Here is a 21,290-nt window from a genome sequence, read left to right on the forward strand (position 1 = left end):
TGTACAGCACTTTGAGATATCAGGTGATGTACGAAGGGCTATATAAATACATTTGATTTGATTTGATTCATCAGATGACACTCCTAGGACATTATGTTATACAATACATGCATGTTTTGTTCAATCAAGTTCATATTTATATCAAAAACCAGCTTTTCACATTAGCATGTTTTGTTCAGAACTAGCATACCCACCAAAAACTTCCGGTGAATTTACTAAATAACTCACGATAAACGTTGACAAAAAACATAACAATTATTTTAAGAATTATAGATACAGAACTCCTTTATGCAATCGTGGTGTCCGATTTTAAAATAGATTTTTGGTGAAAGCACATTTTGCAATATTCTGAGTAGAATGCCCGGCCATCATGGCTAGCTATTTTGACACCCACCAAGTTTGGCACTCACCAAACTCAGATTTACTATAAGAAAAATTGGATTACCTTTGCTGTTCTTCATCAGAATGCACTCCCAGGACTTCTACTTCAACACCCAATGTTGTTTTGGTTCCAAATAATCCATAGTTATATCCAAATAGCGGCGTTTTGTTGTGCGTTCAAGACACTATCCGAAGGGTAAAGAAGGGTGACGCGCCCGGCGCGTTTCGTGACAAATTTAAAAAAAATATTCCATTACCGTACTTCGAAGCATGTCAAACGCTGTTTAAAATCAATTTTTATGCGATTTTTTCGTAAAAAAGCGATAATATTCCGACCGGGAAACCCTGTTTTCGTTCAAAGACTGAAAATAAAAACATGGAGTCGTCTCGTGCACGCGCGCTCCAGTCTCATTGTTCTCAGATCGACCACTATCCAAATGCGCTACTGTTTCAGCAATGGCCTGCAAAGTCATCATTCAACGTTCTGGCGCCTTCTGAGAGACTATGGGAGCGTTAGAAAATGTCACGTTACAGCAGAGATCCCCTGTTTTGGATAGAGATGATCAAGAAGGCCAAGAAATGGTCAGAGAGTGCACTTCCTGTTTGGAATCTTCTCAGGTTTTGGCCTGCCAAATGAGTTCTGTTATACTCACAGACACCATTCAAACAGTTTTAGAAACTTTGGAGTGTTTTCTATCCAAAGCTAATAATTATATGCATATTCTAGTTTCTGGGCAGGAGTAATAATCAGATTAAATCGGGTACGTTTTTTATCCGGCCGTGAAAATACTGCCCCCTAGCCATAACAGGTTAAAAGAAGGTGTTTACATCAAACAGTTTGCAATGACTTCTCTCCCCATAGGAATACATTGCCTATTCCCCTTAATTCAACCTGAAGCCTATGTGGGTTATGAATGCCTTATGAACCGGTCTTCGATAACAATCCATCAGGCTACTGTGAGGTCTATCTGTGTCGATTCTAAGCTTCCTGGAGCAACCGGAAGTTGTTAAAAACACCCTAAAGGTGTTTTGATATAACCAACCTGCAGATTGTGAAAATCACTCAATTCAACCCTGTGTAAATCAGACAATTCTTAACGTAAAGACGTAAAACTCAGGATTCTGTGAAAGCCTACCCCAATGAGTGTCGATTCTAAGCTTCCTGTGCCAACCGGAAGTGCCTTAAATATAGGTCACAGTAGCTGTTTTGAAGGGTTAAAAAAGTCACATCTTTCCAAAACTTCATGTGTGAGACTAGGTAACCCTCATGAACTGTAAATCAGTCATTTATCCCAACAGATTTGCAAAAAAAACTAACACACACACACACACAGCTAGGACATAGTGACACAGTGTGGGGCTTAGAGACATACAGTGCCTGCAATAGTTACCTTCGTTCGAACGATCAAAGAAGCATCAGACCTAGAGCTCTGAAACGTTAGAAACCTGTTCTAGAGCTCAAGTCGATAGTGCACGGTGAGTTATGTGGCTCTAGAAGGTCCCAGAGTCACTGCCCGGCCATCCCGAGTTCATCGTGCCAGTCAATTACGCATTTCAGCAGTATTTTTGAGCATGTCAAATTTGTGATGGTAAATGCCCATTGAAAAATATTGCAACAAATTGCAACATATTGTACATTTGCAATATGATTCAATAGTGAAAAACATCACCAAATGGACATGATGAAAACACCACAACGAGCGATGGAGAGGAACCACAGTCACTGCCCGGCCATCCTGAGTTGATCGGGCCAGTCAATTTTGCATTTCTGCAGTATTTTTGAGCATGTCAAATTCGTGATGATAATGGTCATTTTGGACGTTTTTCAAAAAATCGTTAAAAAACAACAGAGTCCCACTTCTCCCTCAACATACATGACAAATAGACCATCTAGGTTGATTCATGGCTTAACATAAGGCTATATATCATTTGGGCAGTATAAATGACATTTGGACATGGTTCACTGACTTTTGGGTTTGGAAACAGACTTCCTATGATCGTACATGGCAAATGGACATCTGATTTGGCACATTCAATACTTTCATACATGTACAATTGACAAAAAAATTATTGGACATTTCATTTGGACATTTCTAATGGCATTTGGCAAAAAAAAGAAAAACTTATGTCACTTTTGACTTCCTATGAAATCATATTCCAAATGCACAAAACATATGCCTTATGCACAAGCAAAAACAACCCAAAAAATTACGTCAATAAAATATGTCAAAAGTATGTTCATACAGCTCTTATACATGTGTAATTGATAAAAAAAATATTTTTTTCCACGAAAAACGGTCCAGAAAGCACTTTTTTAAGGGGGTGATAAGTTTGGCATTAGGTGGTATTGGCATTAGGGTGTATGATTCGTGCGGTGCCAATATGTTCGCATTCTTTTTTGTCCATTTCATGGGGGTCTTCCCTTACAATAACGAGGATCTACAGTGAGGGAAAAAAGTATTTGATCCCCTGCTGATTTTGTACATTTGCAAACTGACAAAGAAATGATCAGTCTATAATTTTAATGGTAGGTTTATTTGAATAGTGAGAGACAGAATAACAACAAAAAAATCCAGAAAAACGCATGTCAAAAATGTTATAAAATTATTTGCATTTTAATGAGGGAAATAAGTACTTGACCCCTCTGCAAAACATGACTTGGTGACAAAACCCTTGTTGGCAATCAGAGGTCAGACGTTTCTTGTAGTTGGCCACCAGGTTTGCACACATCTCAGGAGGGATTTTGTCCCACTCCTCTTTGCAGATCTTCTCCAAGTCATTAAGGTTTCGAGGCTGACGTTTGGCAACTCGAACCTTCAGCTCCCGCCACAGATTCTCTATGGGATTAAGGTCTGGAGACTGGCTAGGCCACTCCAGGACCTTAACCTGTTAGGGCTAGGGGGCAGTATTGACACAGCCGGATAAAAAAACGTACCCGATTTAATCTGGTTACTACTCCTGCCCAGTAACTAGAATATGCATATAATTATTGGCTTTGGATAGAAAACACCCTAAAGTTTCTAAAACTGTTTGAATGGTGTCTGTGAGTATAACAGAACTCAAATGGCAGGCCAAAACCTGAGAAGATTCCACGCAGGAAGTGGCCTGTCTGAGAAGTTGTGTTTCATCTTGGCTCTTTTTATTGAAGACTGAGGATCTTTGCTCTAACGTGACACTTCCTACGGCTCCCATAGGCTCTCAGAGCCCGGGAAAAAGCTGAACGATATCGAGGCAGCCTATGGCTGAAACACATTATCGCTTTTGGCAAGTGGCCGATCAGAGTACTATGGGCTTAGGCGCGTGCCCGAGTCGACCAAATGCTTTATTTTCTTTCGTCTGTTTACCTAAACGCAGATTCCCGGTCGGAATATTATCGCTTTTTTATGAGGAAAATGGCATAAAAATTGATTTTAAACAGCGGTTGACATGCTTCGAAGTACGGTAATGGAATATTTAGAATTTTTTTGTCACGAATTGCACCATGCTCGTCACCCTTATTTACCCTTTCGGATCGTGTCTAGAACGCACGAACAAAACGCCGCTGTTTGGATATAACTATGGATTATTTTGAACCAAACCAACATTTGTTATTGAAGTAGAAGTCCTGGGAGTGCATTCTGACGAAGAACAGCAAAGGTAATAACATTTTTCTTATAGTAAATCTGACTTTGGTGAGTGCTACATTTGCTGGGTGTCTAAATAGCTAGCCCTGTGATGCCGGGCTATCTACTGAGAATATTGCAACATGTGCTTTCACCGAAAAGCTATTTTAAAATCGGACATATCGAGTGCATAGAGGAGTTCTGTATCTATAATTCTTAAAATAATTGTTATGCTTTTTGTGAACGTTTATCGTGAGTAATTTAGTAAATTCACCGGCAGTGTTCGGTGGGAATGCTAGTCACATGCTAATGTAAAAAGCTGTTTTTTGATATAAATATGAACTTGATTGAACAAAACATGCATGTATTGTATAACATAATGTCCTAGGGTTGTCATCTGATGAAGATCATCAAAGGTTAGTGCTGCATTTAGCTGTGGTTTGGGTTTATGTGACATTATATGCTAGCTTGAAAAATGGGTGTCTGATTATTTCTGGCTGGGTACTCTGCTGACATAATCTAATGTTTTGCTTTCGTTGTAAAGCCTTTTTGAAATCGGACAGTGTGGTTAGATTAACGAAAGTCTTGTCTTTAAAATGGGGTAAAATAGTCATATGTTTGAAAAATTGAAGTTTTAGCATTTTTGAGGTTTTTGAATAACGCTTGCACTGCACTCAGGATTGCACTGGCTGTTACGTAGGTGGGACGATTTGGTGCCACCTACCCTAGAGAGGTTAATGTGCTTCTTCTTGAGCCACTCCTTTGTTGCCTTGGCCGTATTTTTTGGGTCATTGTCATGCTGGAATACCCATCCACGACCCATTTTCAATGCCCTGGCTGAGGGAACGAGGTTTCTAACCCAAGATTTGACGGTACTAGGCCCCGTCCATCGTCCCTTTGATGCGGTGAAGTTGTCCTGTCCCCTTAGCAGAAAAACACCCCCAAAGCATAATGTTTCCACCTCCATGTTTGACAGTTAGGATGGTATTCTTGGTGTCATAGGCAGCATTCCTCCTCCTCCAAACACGGCGAGTTGAGTTGATGCCAAAGAGCGCCATTTTGGTCTCATCTGACCACAACACTTTCGCCCAGTTTGCCAATGAACATCTGACTGATTCAGAGGACAACTTCAGACAGGCATGTATATGTGCTTTCTTGAGCAGGGGGACCTTGTGGGCGCTGCAGGATTTCAGTCCTTCACGGCGTAGTGTGTTAACAATTGTTTTCTTGGTGACAATGGTCCCAGCTGCCTTGAGATCATTGACAAGATCCTCCCGTGTAGTTCTGGGCTGATTCCTCACTGTTCTCATGATCATTGCAACTCCATGAGGTGAGATCTTGCATGGAGCCCCAGGCCAAGGGAGATTGACAGTTATTTTGTGTTTCTTCCATTTGCGAATATTCGCACCAACTGTTGTCACCTTCTCACCCAAGCTGCTTGGCGATGGTCTTGTAGCCCATTCCAGCCTTGTGTAGGTCTACAATCTTGTCCCTGACATCCTTGGAGAGCTCTTTGGTCTTGGCCATGGTGGAGAGTTTGGAATCTGATTGATTGATTGCTTCTGTGGACAGGTGTCTTTTATACAGGTAACAAACTAAGATTAGGAGCACTCCCTTTAAGAGTGTGCTCCTAATCTCAGCTCGTTACCTGTATAAAAGACACCTGGGAGCCAGAAATCTTTCTGATTGAGAGGGGGTCAAATACTTGTTTCCCTCATTAAAATGCAAACAAATTTCTAACATTTTTGACATGCGTTTTTCTGGATTTTGTTGTTGTTATTCTGTCTCTCACTGTTCAAATAAACCTACCATTAAAATGATAGACTGATAATTTCTTTGTCAGTGGGAAAACGTACAAAATCAGCAGGGGATCAAATACTTTTTTCCCTCACTGTATACAGGGGTTACTGGCACTGAGTCAATGTACGGGGGTACAGGTCAGTTGAGGTCATTTGTACATGTAAGTAGGGGTAAAGTGACTATGCATAGATAATAAACAGTGAGTAGCAGCAGTGTAAAAACAAAGGTGGGGAATGTCCACCAGAGCTGTTGCCAGTTGGACAGTTCCTGAAGACAAATAATACACAACTAGCTTCATACTAAGTGAATCAATCGTACATAGCTCGACGTGAGATCTTGGAGACAGAGGACCCATTTCTGTGACATGCTAGCCTCCCTGAAATGTTGCCCCCCCCCAGCTCTCCTGGGTGATGCCCATCCAGGATTTTAAAGGATAATTTATTTTTTACAACCAAATCTCTATGTTTGATGTGAATGGAATGTCATAGAAAGGTCCACACACCTTTTTTGTTATTTCACTTGTTTCCGAGAACATACCCAAAGCAAATCAATTATTCATCCTTATTGTGTAATATGGGGGCCTGAAAAAACATGAACAAAGGCTTCAAAAACACCCAAATACGCCCTTTAAATAACGGTAAAGGTCTTTAGATGTTGTACACATAAAATTGTGTCATTGCTACCTTTATCCTCAACATCATATTCCATTTTGTTGTGACTAAAGCGATACCTCTCCACAAATTTTACAGGTAACTCCTAAAATAAAGGAAACACTTGAGTAAATGAGGGATACAAAGAACAGTGCATTCAGAGCCCTTGACTTTTTCAACATTTTGTTACGTTACAGCCTTATTCTAAAATTGATTCAATAGATTTCTTTCCTCATCAATCTACACACAATACCCCATAATAATGAAGTGAAAAACAGGTTTTTAGACATTTTTACAAATGTTTTACAAATAAAAAACCACCAATACCAAAATTAAGTTTCCATTGATCATCCTTGAGATGTTTCTACAACTTGATTGGAGTCCACGTGTGGTAAAATGTAAGATGGCGCTGGAAGAAATGGCAGCAGTTTTACGGGCGCACAACCAATTGTGCTATTATGTGTTTTTTTTCTCTCATTATTTGTAACTTATTTTGTACACAATGTTTCTGCAACCTTATCTTATCTTACGGCAAAAAAAGAGCTTCTGGATATCAGGACAGCGATCACTCACCTTGGATTAGACAAAGATTTTTTCTTCAACAAGCAGGACGCACAGGACATTCTCCGAACACCCGACAAGGCCAACATCCCAGTTATTTGCAAGAGGAAGAGACGCAGGTACAGAGGACACAGAGTGGGATGCCTCGTAAGGATCCGCAGAAGGCGAGTGGGAAAGCTGCCGTTAAAGTCAATATTACTCGCCAAAGTGCAATCATTGGACAATAAATGACAAGGTATGATCACGAATATCCTGCCAACGGGACATAAAAAACTGTTATATCTTATGTTTCACGGAATCGTGGCTGAATGATGACATGGATATTCAGCTAGCGGGATATACGCTGCACCGGCAAGATAGAACAGCACACTCCGGTAAAACGAGGGGGGGCGGTTTGTGCATATTTGTAATTAGTGCTGCATTTAGCTGTGGTTTGGGTTTATGTGACATTATATGCTAGCTTGAAAAATGGGTGTCTGATTACTTCTGGCTGGGTACTCTGCTGACATAATCTAATGTTTTGCTTTCGTTGTAAAGCCTTTTTGAAATCGGACAATGTGGTTAGATTAACGAGAGTCTTGTCTTTAAAATGGTGTAAAATAGTCATATGTTTGAGAAATTGAAGTAATAGCATTTCTAAGGTATTTGAATATCGCGCCACGGGATTACACTGGCTGTTGAGTAGGCCATAGAGGATAAAGACTGGAACATGTTCCGGGATTTTTCCGATGGCAACACACCAGTCACTGGCTTTATCAATAAGTGTATCGAGGACGTCGTCCCCACAGTGACTGTATGTACATACCCCAACCAGAAGCCATGGATTACAGGCAATATTCGCACTGAGCTAAAGAGTAGAGCTACCGCTTTCAAGGTGCGGGACTCTAACCCGGAAGCTTAAAAAAATCCTGCTATGTCCTCGGACGAACTATCAAACAGGCAAAGCGTCAATACAGGGCTAAGATAGAATCGTACTACACCGGCTCCGACGCTCGTCTTGTGTGGCAGGGCTTGCAAACTATTACAGACTACAAAAGGAAAGCACAGCCGCGAGCTGCCCAGTGACACGAGCCTACAAGACAAGCTAAATCACTTTTATGCTCGCTTCGAGGCAAGCAACACTGAGGCATGCATGAGAGCATCAGCTGTTCCGGACGACTGTGTGATCACGCTCTCCAAAGCCGACGTGAGTAAGACCTTTAAACAGGTCAACATTCACAAGGCTGCGGGGCCAGACGGATTACCAGGACGTGTGCTCCGGGCATGTGTTGACCAACTGGCAAGTGTCTTCACTGACATTTTCAACATGTCCCTGATTGAGTCTGTAATACCAACATGTTTCAAGCAGACCACCATAGTCCCTGTGCCCATGAACACGAAGGCAACCTGCCTAAATGACTACAGTCGTCCGTAGCCATGAAGTGCTTTGAAAGGCTGGTAATGGCTCACATCAACACCATTATCCCAGAAACCTTAGACCCACTCCAATTTGCATACCGTCCAAACAGGTCCACAGATGATGCAATCTCTATTGCACTCCACACTGCCCTTTCCCACCTGGACAAAAGGAACACCTATGTGAGAATACTATTCATTGACTACAGCTCAGCGTTCAACACCATAGTACCCTCAAAGCTCATCACTAAGCTAAGAATCCTGGGACTAAACACCTCCATCTGCAACTGGATCCTGGACTTCCTGACGGACCGCCCCCAGGTGGTGAGGGTAGGTAGCAACACATCTTCCACGCTGATCCTCAACACTGGAGCCCCCCAGGGGTAGTCCCTGTTCACCCATGACTGCATGGCCAGGGACGACTCCAACACCATCATTAAGTTTGCAGATGACACAACAGTGGTAGGCCTGATCACCGACAACGACGAGACAGTCTTCAGGGTGGAGGTCAGAGACCTGGCCGGGTGGTGCCAGAATAACAACCTATCCCTCAACGTAACCAAGACTAAGGAGATGATTGTGGACTACAGGAAAAGGAGGACCGAGCACGCCCCCGTTCTCATCGACGGGGCTGTAGTGGAGCAGGTTGAGAGCTTCAAGTTCCTTTGTGTCCACATCACCAACAAAGAATGGTCCAAACACACCAAGACAGTCGTGAAGAGGGCACTACAAAACCTATTCTCAGGAGACTGAAAAGATTTGTCATGGGTCCTCAGATCCTCAAAAGCTTCTACAGCTGCACCATCAAGAGCATCCTGACTGGTTGCATCACTTCCTTGTATGGCAACTTCTTGGCCTTCGACCGCAGTGCGAACGACCCAGTACATCACTGGGGCCAAGCTTCCTGCCATCCAGGACCTCTATACCATGCGGTGTCAGAGGAAGGCCCTAAAAATTGTCAAAGACTCAAGCCACCCTAGTCACTGTTCTCTCTGCTGCCGCACGGCATGCAGTACCGGAGCACCAAGTCTAGGTCCAAGAGGCTTCTAAATAGCTTCTAACCCCAAGCCATAAGACTCCTGATCAAATGGCTACCCAGACTATTTGCCCCCCCCCCCCCCCACACCCTCTTTTACACCGCTGTTACTCTCTGTTATCATCTATGCATAGTCACTAATAACTCTACCTTCGTGTACATATTACCTCAACTAACCGGTGCCCCCGCACATTGACTCTGTACCGGTACCCCCCTGTATATAGTCTCACTATTGTTATTTTACAGCTCCTCTTTAATTACTTGTTACTTTTATTTCTTATTCATATCTGTTTTTTTTCCTGCATTGTTGGTTAGGGGCTCGTAAGTAAGCATTTCACTGTAAGGTGAATTCGACGCAAGTGACTAATAAAATAAAATTTGATTTGAAACAAACATGAAGTCAAACTTTTCCCTGAAAGTGACACAAACACAAACACATTAACACCGTCCCCTACAGATCCAGTGAGGGTACATTACTACAGTTCAGTAATAGATCCACTCACACTCCCAGAATGGACTGAAGATTATGCCGATATAAATATGGCCACCCTCTCTCACTTCTACCCCATCAGTAAAAGTCTCAGTAAGTGATATCTCCTCCCCCTCAACTCTCCTCTACAGATAGACTGATAGACAGTGATAATTAATAATGCCAAATGCCACAGCACTATTACAGTACTGCTCTGCTGCTCAGAGAATGTATGACTCAATGTAGTGTCACTGACTCTCCTGCACAGTCAGAGTGAATTGGGACCTAGGTCCCTTTCCTAGGTCCCTGACCTCTATCCATCTGTAATTTCTCTCTCCATCTCTCTCACCCTCTATTCCATCTCTCTCTCTTGATCTCTCTCCATCTATTTCCAGATGAATCAGACGAAAGAGTCGGAGGGAGAAGGGTAGATACTGTATTGGAAGCTGTCAGTTACAATAGTTCATATTAAATCATCCCTCCTCTGGCTGCCTCCCACTCCGTCTCCTCTCCATCTCTCTTTCTCCTTTAGTCCTCTCCCCCTCAATCTATCTGGTCCTTCACTTGCTAGCTCCCCCTCTCATGTGTCTTGCTCCATCTGGCTCTCTTGTTCCCTCACTACATCTCTCTCACTTTCTTCCCTGCCTCTGTCTCTCCATCTCTCTCTCTGTGAAAATCTTCAGTGTCACACCTGCTCCCGCTCCCCCTCCCTGGCGCTCGAGGGCACCAGGCTACCCGTCATCATACACGCCTGTTACCAACATTACGCGCAGCTGCGCTCATTGGACTCACCTGGACTTCTTCACTTTGTTGATTACCCCCTGTATATCTGTCTGTTCTGTGGTTATGTTCCCTGTGTCTGCATTATTCCATATTGTGTTTGTTATGTGTTCCTGTCTAGACACTGTTCCGTTTCATGTCCGTCAGCTAGTAAACCTTCACTCCCTGTACCTGCTTCTCATCTCCTGCGTCGCTCCCTTACACAGAGAGGCAAGGTGAAGGCAGAGCAGTCCCTTCAATGGAGGTTCAGTCACTCAGAGGCACAGATGGAGTCAGAGGACAGAGCTCACCTCCCCAAGGCTACAGGCCTGTCCTGCTGTGGTTCACCATGTCACTGTTCAAGTAGACATATCTCATTAACAATACAGCACAGTCCAATACAGAGCACCACCAATCTAGTTTAGCAGTACTGGCCTAGAATTGGTTGGCCAGGGCTGGGATGGGTTGCCACACTTACAAGTCACTATTAGAAAGATTGTGAGAAAGACAGAAACCTAAATTTGTTTTGGTTGTACTGGACTGACAAGAGCCAACCGGATGCATGGGGAAAGGAGGCAGACTTACAGAGCGAGGTTTAGGACTATTCCAACTTTGCCTCTAAAAGGTGTCCGGCTGGGGTTCTGGGACTAGCTGGATTTTCAAGCAGACCACTGAGTGATGGCATTGACTGATTGTGGACTCCATTTCTCTTTCAGTGGAGAGACCAAAACTGTGACCAAAACACTCGCATTTGAGACCTTTTGACTTGGCAGTGCAACACCAAATTTTTTTATTGGTCGCTAGAGTGCCAGTGAAAAAAAATGTAGCTGGTCACATTTAGTTTTTTGGTTCACAATTAGCTTTTTAAAAGTATTATTATCAAGATCTATTCAAACAGCAACCAGTCTGCAACAATGGGTATGCAGACCAGGTAGCACATTCAAAAAGTTTGGTTGAATCTTTGTGATGTGCAATTCAGTAATCATGCACTGTTTGAATGAACATTTCTTTTTTATTTCTTTTATTTATGAATACATTTTTTTATCCCCAATTTCATGGTATCCAATTGGTAATAGTTACAGTCTTGTCTCATCGCTGCAACTCCCGCACGGACTCGGGAGAGGCAAAGGTCGAGAGCCATGCGTCCTCCGAAACACCACCCAACCTAGCCGCACTGCTTCTTGACACAATGCCCATGGAAGCCAGCCACATCAATGTGTCGGAGAAAACACCGTACACCTGGCGACCTGGTCAGCGTGCACTGCGCCCGGCCCGACACAGGAGTCGCTAGTGCGCGATGAGACAAGGATATCCCTGTCGACCAAACCCTCCCTAACCCGGACGACGCTGGGCCAATTGTGCGCCGCCCCATGGGCCTCCCGGTCGTGGCCGGCTGCGACAGAGCCTGGGCATGAACCCAGAATCTCTGGTGGCACAGCTAGCACTGCCTTAGACCACTGCGCCACCCGGGAGGCCTGAATGAACATTTCTAAAGTCTTTCCCAAAAAACCTTCCCAATTAAATGTTGACTAAAAAGTAGGCCTACCTGGCAGAATGATATCATGATATTTGTATCAAATATCGGGGTATTTGTTTAGCAAACTCTGTCATCACATGGTCGCTTGCTAGGCACTAATTTGAATTAAAGGGCAACTACACCCTCCAAAAATGTACACTTTTACTTACCTGAATGTCAAGCCCCGCAAGGGCATGCTAATTTCAAAGACGGCTAGTCATTATAAGTCTGGTTCTGTATGGAATGCAGGTACATTACAGGGCACAGGTCAGGTCATTATCACCGCGCAGTGGCTAAAAAATTGGCGCGACCAAAATATTTGCTTGTGCCATAAACTGATAAGGTTGACCAGTGGAAAAAGTTAGTCTAGAGCCCTGCAAGGCGAAGAGAAACTGGGCAGCAGCGTATGGTTCTGCAGGGTCTACTTAAACACACAGGACTCGGTCTGGGCCCGTTATCCACGACATATATTAGCACAGCCAAGAGTGTAACAGATTTAGAGCAAGCCCCAGTGAGGAGGGGCCAACTTGTTGTAGTATGGAGGAGGATGGAAAAGACATGCATAAAAGCATCAGCAACACACACAAACACCATCACCTGCCCATCAACCAATTTCTTATGTTGCTTTATTTTGAATTTTTCTGCTTTATTCAATGGGATGTTTTTATGGATGCCTCGAAAAAGGCCAGGGCTGTTGCTAAGTGAACTATCCTGGTTACACAACGACAAATTGAATAGACCATAATACTCCCTTCAGAGCCAATTATGGTGTCCAAGATAGTCCATACTACTTACATGTCCTCTGGAGTCCAGTGGAGCAGCACCTTTACCTTCCCAGAGCCCTCTTTCCTCCTGGCTATCACCTGGTGAATGGAGAAGATGAGTCAGGAATGCTGTAATAGTCATTAGATGATTAAAGTAATACCAAAACACAACACTGGCGGAGCAGAATGTTGACTGAGATAAATAACATTCAGCAGAGCTGGGGCATAGTGGAGAAGATGAGCAAAGACAGACGGAAGTTGAAAGTCTTTAATAGTTTGAAAGGGATGAATGAGTGAAGTGAAGACATAACGGTTCTATTTTGGAATGGAATCTCTTCTACATTCCCCTTTCTGTGATGTACAGTACATTAAGAAGCACATGGCATTCCACAATCCAGACAGACAGAAGCCAGAGATCTTGGAATATCTCAGGTATCCATTCCAGGGCTGATGCTAAAGGAATTCTTATCACATAGCTTCCATTCCACGGTGCTAGAAACAGACGCAGGAATCTACAGAGACAGTGAGCAGTTAGCCTCATAAAAAAACTTGAGGACGTCCTCTGGAAGTTGTCATTATTACTGTGTAAGTCTATGGAAGGGGGTGAGAACCTTGAGCCTCCTAGTTCTTGTATGAAGTCAATGTACCCAGAGGCGGACAGAAGCTAGCTGTCCTCCGCCTACACCATGATGCTACCCTACAGAGTGCTGCTGAAGCTACTGTAGACCTTCATTGCAAAACAGTGTGTTATAATCAATTATTTGGTGATGTGAATATACAGTAGTTCCTCCTTTAAAAGTTGCGAGCTTACACTGCGGACTTAGAGGTACCCAGCGTCACGGCTTCATTGCTCCAGACCACCACAAGGGGGAGTTATAGCACTCATTATGCAATTGGGTCCCAAGGTTTTTATATGACCAATGACGAATTTGACACGGGCCACCCGTCCCTGGTGAATGTAGTTATAATGTCATAACGAGTCAAGCAAAAATGTACAATTGAGAGGAATATGTTAGCTAATGTAGAAACAAACGATAGTGCATATTTTTTGTCATGAAGTTAATTTACGAAAACATCTATTTATCAAGTTTTTTTCAGCCATATTCAAAATCAAATCAAATGTATTTGTCACATACACATGGTTAGCAGATGTTGTTGTCCGGTGCTGACAGAGATGGCCGCCTCGCTTCGCGTTCTCAGGAAATTATGCAGTATTTTGTTTTTCTATGTATTATTTCTTACATTGTTACCCCAGGAAATCTTAAGTTTTATTACATACAGCCGGGAGGAACTATTGGATATATGAGCAACGTCAACTTACCAACATTATGACCAGGAATACGACTTTCCCAAAGAGGATCCTCTGGTCCACCACCTAGGACAATGGATCGGATCCCAGCCGCGACCCAAAACAACGGCGCCGCAGGAGGGGCAGAAGAAGCGGTCTTCTGGTCAGGCTCCGTAGATTTAATCTGGTTATTACTACTGCCCAGAAACTAGAATATGCATATAATTGTTTGATTTGGATAGAAAACACCCTAAAGTTTCTAAAACGGTTTGAATGGTGTCTGTGAGTATAACAGAACTCATGACAGGCCAAAACCTGAGAAGATTCTGTACAGGAAGTGCCCTCCCTGACCATTTCTTGGCCTTCTACACTCTCTTTATCGAAAACAGAGGATCTCTGCTGTAACGTGACACTTTCTAAGGCTCCCATAGGCTCTCAGAAGGAGCCAGAACGTTGAATGATGACTTTGCAGTCCATGGCTGAAAAACAGTAGCGCATTTGGATAGTGGTCGATCTGAGAACAATGAGACGGGTGTGCGCGTGCACGTGAAGAGGCCATTTTACATTTTGAGTCTTTGAACGAAAAAGACGTCTCCCGGTCGGAATATTATCGCTATTTCACGAGAAAAACCGCATAAAAATTGATTTTAACCTGTTATGGCTAGGGGGCAGTATTTTCACGGCCGGATAAAAAACGTACCCGATTTAATCTGATTATTACTCCTGCCCAGAAACTAGAATATGCATATAATTATTAGCTTTGGATAGAAAACACTCCAAAGTTTCTAAAACTGTTTGAATGGTGTCTGTGAGTATAACAGAACTCATTTGGCAGGCCAAAACCTGAGAAGATTCCATGCAGGAAGTGCCCTGTCTGACAATTTCTTGCCCTTCTTGATTATCTCTATCCATTACAGAGGATCTCTGCTGTTACGTGACACTTCCTACGGCTCCCATGGGCTCTCAGAAGGCGGCAAAAAGCTGAATCGTGGCTTTGCAGGCTCTGGCTGAAAAAAAGTAGCGCGTTTGGGTAGTGGCTGGTCACAGTACTGTGAGACTCAGGCACGTGCCCATGCTTTGTTTTCTTTCGTCTGTTTACCTAAACGCAGATTCCCGGTCGGAATATTATCGCTTTTTTACGAGAAAAATGGCATAAAAATTGATTTTAAACAGCGGTTGACATGCTTCGAAGTACGGTAATGGAATATTTAGAAATCTTTTGTCACAAAATGCGCCATGCTCGTGACCCTTATTTACACTTCGGATAGTGTCTTGAACGCACAAACAAAACACCGCTATTTGGATATAATGATGGATTATTTTGGACCAAACCAACATTTGTTATTGAAGTAGCAGTTCTGGGAGTGTATTCTGACGAAGAACACCAAAGGTAATCAAACTTTTGTAATAGTAAATCGGAGTTTGGTCAGGGCTAAACTTGGTGGGTGTCTAAATAGCTAGCCGTGATGGCTGGGCTATCTACTCAGAATATTGCAAAATGTGCTTTCACCGAAAAGCTATTTTAAAATCAGACACCTCGATTGCACAAAGGAGTTCTGTATCTATAATTCTTAAAATAATTGTTGTGTTTTTTGTGAACGCTTATCGTGAGTAATTTAGTAAATTCACCGGAAGTTTGCGGCGGGTATGCTAGTTCTGAACGTCACATGCTAATGTAAAAAGCTGTTTTTTGATATAAATATGAACTTGATTGAACAAAACATGCATGTATTGTATAACATAATGTCCTAGGATTGTCATCTGATGAAGATCATCAAAGGTTAGTGCTGCATTTAGCTGTGGTTTTGTTTTTTGTGACATTTTATGCTAGCTTGAAAAATGGGTGTCTGATTATTTCTGGCTGGGTACTCTGCTGACATAATCTAATGTTTTGCTTTCGCTGTAAAGCTTTTTTGAAATCGGACAGTGTGGTTAGATAAAGGAGAGTATTGTCTTTAAAATGCTGTGAAATAGTCAATATGTTTGAAAAATGGAAGTTTTTGTATTTTTGAGGAATTTGTAATTCGCGCCACGCCTATCATTGGATATTGGAGCAGGTGTTCCGCTAGCGGAACGTCTAGATGTAAGAGGATAAACAGCATTTGACATGCTTCGAAGTACGGTAATGGAATATTTTGAATTTTTTTGTCACGATACGCGTCCGCGTGTCACAGTTCAGATAGTGTCTTGAACGCAAGAACAAAACAGAGGATATTTGAACATAACTATGGATTATTTTGAACCAAAACAACATTTGTGGATGAAGTAGAAGTCCTGGGAGTGCATTCTGACGAAGAACAGCAAAGGTAATCCGATTTTTCTTATAGTAATTCTGAGTTTATTGAACGCCAAACTTGGTGGGTGTCAAATTAGCTAGCCCGTGATGGCGAGCTATCTACTCAGAATATTGCAAAATGTGCTTTTGCCGAAAAGCTATTTTAAAATCTGACACCGCGATTGCATAAAGGAGTTCTGTATCTATAATTCTTAAAATAATTGTTGTGTTTTTTTGTGAACGTTTATCGTGAGTAATTTAGTAAATTCACTGGAAGTTTTCGGTATGTTTGCTAGTTCTGAATGTCACATGCTAGGTTAATAAGGCTAATCTGAAAACAAGACTCTCTAAATTCTATCAGCATATCGAATGTGCTACCCGGGCGGAAGAAATCCTGGACCATTGTTACTTACTCTAACTTCCACGACACATACAAAGTTCTGCCCCGCCCTCCTTTCGGAAAGTATGCTCCCAGCCTATAGACAGAAACTAAAACAGGAAACGCCCGTGCACAGGTCTGTTCAATGCTGGTCCGACCAATCTGATTCCACGCTTCAAGATTGCTGCGATCACGTGGACTGGGATATGTTCCTCATAAGCTGATTCGGTGAGCGAGTTTATTCGCAAGTGCATCGGTGATGTTGTACCCACAGCAACTTTTAAAACCTTCCCCAACCAGAAACCGTGGATTGATGGCAGTATTCGTGCAAAGCTGAAAGCGCGAACCATTGCTTTTAATCAGGGCAAGGTGACTGGAAACATGACCGAATACAAACAGTATAGCTATTCCCTCCGAAAGGCAATCAAACAAGCTAAGCGTCAGTATAGAGACAAAGTTGAGTCGCAATTCAACGGCTCAGACACGAGAGGTATGTGGCAGGGTCTACAGTCAATCATGGACTACAAAAAGAAAACCAGCCCCGTCGCGGACCACGATGTCCTGCTCCCAGACAATCTAAACAACTTCTTTGCTTGCTTTGAGGACAATACAGTGCCAACGACACGGTCCGCTACCAAAACCTGAGGGCTCTCCTTCACCGCAGCCAACGTGAGTAAAGCATTTAAACGTGTTAACCCTCGGAAGGCTGCCGGCCCAGATGGCATCCTTAGCCGCGTCCTCAGAGCATGCGCAGACCAGCTGGATGGTGTGTTTACGGACATATTCAATCAATCCTTATCCCAGTCTGCTGTTCCCACATGCTTCAAGAGGGCCACCATTGTTCCAGTTCCCAAGAAAGCTAAGGTAACTGAGCTAAATGACTATCGCCCCGTAGCACTCACCTCCATCATCATGAAGTGCTTTGAGAGACTAGTCAAGGATCATATCACCGCCACCCTACCTGACACCCTAGACCCACTCCAATTTGCTTACCGCCCCAATAGGTCCACAGACAATGCAATCACACTGCCCTAACCCATCTGGACAAGAGGAATACCTATGTAAGAATGCTGTTCATCGACTACAGCTCAGCATTTAACACCATAGTACCCTCCAAACTCGTCATTAAGCTCGCATTAACATCTGCTAACCATGTGTATGTGACAAATCAATTTTTATTTGATTTAATGTGAGTGTACGAAATGCTTGTGCTTCTAGTTCCGACCATGAAGTAATCTCTAACAAGTAATCTAACAATTTCACAACAACTACCTTATACACAAGTTATCCACATTGTGGAGACAAGTAATTGGTTCCCCATTAACCACGCCATCCCTTCACATGGTTTAAGAATAGGTAAAGACACATTCACATATGAAGACAATGTTCCCTCCTGTCCTCTTCCCTTTCTGATATTCTGCATAGCACCATGGACATGTGAAAGACAAGCCTGACCTCTCCCCTCTCTGGACCCAAGGTGACTGAGCCACAGCTCAGCTCAGGGAAGAAGTGCAACTGCCAACACCAGAGTCTGAAGGGATACATTCTAATAACAAGTATATCACATAAGCATATTATGCAGATAAGACATCTTAATTATTTATGTAACATAACTAATTCTGATTCTTCCGCCACAGCAGTAAGGACAGTGGATTTACCATTATCATGTTTGGTTTGAAAATAATACTTTGGGTTTGCTGATTAAGATGTAGCATAGTGAATGCTAACGAAATGTACACTTTCTTTTCCAGAAGAGGAGGGGGTTTCATTATCTCTCTTTGGAATGTTTCCTGAGGCTATGGTCTTGGAAGAGGGGTTAGTAAAACACATTGTAGGTATAAAATAATCCGGATTCAGTAGTAAAGAGGAGTTACCAAATTAAATAAGGCCTGGCCATTTTTGTTTGTTTTTGCCATATGGTTTACCACACACACACACACACACACACACACACACACACACACACACACACACACACACACACACACACGTTATGAATATGCGTTACTGGTGTTAATACTGTGGGATTTATTTCGGATGGGGTCTTTTCAATTCAGTTTTAAATTTGGTATGCAGAAGGATGGAAATGTTTTGAAAGGTATTTAAATGGTTTCGGAAGGACAGGGAAAGAAAAGGGAGAGGAAATATTTTAATAGGTGTCGAATGCCCTCTATCCTGACTTTCTGAGGCCTGATCAATCTCACTAGAAATGATCGAATACAGGTGGAATTTTATTATTAAATGAATGAGAAACACCAGTCTCTATTCAAATTGTACAATTCATTTATGACACCTAGGGAGGCTCCAGAAACCTTATCTCTAAGTGCCCTCCGACAGGGAGGTTGTTTGTTAGAGAACTGGATGACAGCTTGGGTCAAACATGAAGTTTTTTGGTTTCTTTTGTTTTACGATGCCATCAGCATTTTAATGTTAAATCGCATCGATACATAGATATGGCTGGTTGATACAGTACAATTAATTGCATACAAGGCTCATAGTCTGTGTTTTGCGATAACACCCAAGGATGAAGACAAGGGAGAAGGCATAGAGACCAGAATAACATGGGCATAGAACGTATCGTATGGACGTTTTCCCCCCTAGTTTTAGTCGCATCACTAAGTGGTGCGAAGTTATTAAACGTGTTTATTTTAGTTTTTTTCTCTTTCCTTTTCAAGTCAATATGTTTTTAGGTTTCGTGGAACATTTGAGTGATCATTGTTCTGGTGGAGGGACTGATGTATATTGACTAATTGATTTGAGAATGTTGTAGTATGTTTAGAACTGAAGAAGTGCATTAGGAGTAGTGACTAGTGTGTTATGGGTTAGATGGAATGATATATGTGCAAATGTATCAGTAGCAGGAGGAGGTGTTTGAGACAGAATGTTTACATAGGGCTGTTAAATGGGATGGAACGTGACTGCAGTAAAGATATGTGGGGGCTCATAAAGGTCGTGGTGATAGAGAAGTGTCATTCCCAGAGACTGTATATTGTTACAGGAGATAGCTCATAGGAGAGGGAGGACAGCTAACTGTGCACAATATAGGGAGTTAATGAAGTTAAATTGAAAATTGCACATACCCAGAGCATGGTGAGAGTAAAAGAGATAGTGGTGGCATTTCAGACACTATGGTAAACTTTCAAGAAACCTGTGACTCAGACGTTTGTTAAGTTGGATATTCTTCCAACTCATTAATCTCTTTCCCAATTTCTAACAGCCGGCGAACACTTGACAGATTACATGCAGGAGTTATTCTTACGGCAGTTGCTGTAGGGACCGTAATTGAAGGAGACTATAGACATGGGCCATGTTAGTAGTAGCATTGTTGGGATATCAGTTTATGAAGACTCGTGCCACATGGATTGGTAACTGGTAACTGGGAGACCGATGGGAGTACAGGGGGTGCTGTTATTTAAATATCACAAATTAGTGATCTTGCCATAGGAGGAGAGTTGATGTTGTCAGGAAATGACCCATGTGTTGCAGTGTGTATAACCTCAGGTGAAAGCAGCACATAAGGAGCCAGAGATAACCAAGGGCATGGGCTGAATTCTGGAAGTTGAGTGTACATCAAGGTACACCAGGCGGGGGGTGTTGGGACAGCGTTGGTCTGGTCCACACACAAGGCATTTATGTGAAAGCATATACAGTGCTGAGTTACCTCAAGATAATGTAGTGTTGATTAGGGATACGCACTTGCCTATCAGGTGACGTGCCTATCAAGTGGCAATGAAGGAGATGGGGAACAAAGTGAAAATGACATAGTTTGGGAACACCTCTCGGAACCTGGGGCCGGAAAGGGGAAGACTGGTCGAAAGCATGAGGATGCTTTTTAGGGCCTTCATTTTTGTGGGGTCCAGCAGAAAAGTATCCTGGAGCCATAGAGTCAGGTGAAGAGAGAGTGGGAATTGTCATGGTCTCAGACTTTGGTTTTCATGCATATCTTACCACATTGTTAATACTGTTGTGTTTTTCGTTGCTTTCCAAGACTTATTATGCCAATCTCTTAGGAACCAGAAGGAGAAAGTGGAGAAACTAAAAGCAGCTCAGCTGAAGTGAAGGAAGTCACCAGCTTCAGCTGGAATGTCATTTTGTTGTGTGATGAGAGATGGAAATAAGATTATGTATGGTGTAATCATAGAACAGAGGCCATAAGTCTCTGAGTTTGAAAACCTCACGGAAAAAAAGGTGAAAATCTGAACCAGGACCAGAGGTTCCCCGTCCGGTGATCCCAGGGGACCAGGTCTACATCAGAGTGTTCCGGAGGAAGTGGAACGAGCCAAGGTGAGAGGGTCCCTACAAAGTGGTCCTAGCAACACCAACAGCCGTCCAGGTGACAGGAAGCACTACATGGTACCATTTAAACCCCTGTACCAGAGTTCCGGAGGGGATCAGCGAGCGACCATCAAGCCATG

At 42.8% G+C, this 21,290-nt stretch overlaps 1 protein-coding gene across 5 annotated transcripts in view; it reads right to left on the reverse strand.

The window, feature by feature from the left end:
• Positions 1-21,290, reverse strand: part of LOC106573015 (zinc finger protein aebp2) — a 50,324-nt gene that overhangs the window by 9,946 nt on the left and 19,088 nt on the right. For all 5 annotated transcript variants that reach the window (XR_006759651.1, XM_045696829.1, XM_045696827.1 and 2 more), the window contains exon 6: positions 12,965-13,032. Coding sequence is in view for 4 of the 5 variants with exons in the window: in XM_045696829.1 (XP_045552785.1) it covers positions 12,965-13,032 (68 nt within the window). In the remaining variant the exon portion in view is untranslated. The remainder of the gene's footprint in view (positions 1-12,964; positions 13,033-21,290) is intronic.

Source organism: Salmo salar, chromosome ssa16, assembly GCF_905237065.1.
Source record: "Salmo salar chromosome ssa16, Ssal_v3.1, whole genome shotgun sequence".
NCBI lineage: Eukaryota > Metazoa > Chordata > Actinopteri > Salmoniformes > Salmonidae > Salmo > Salmo salar.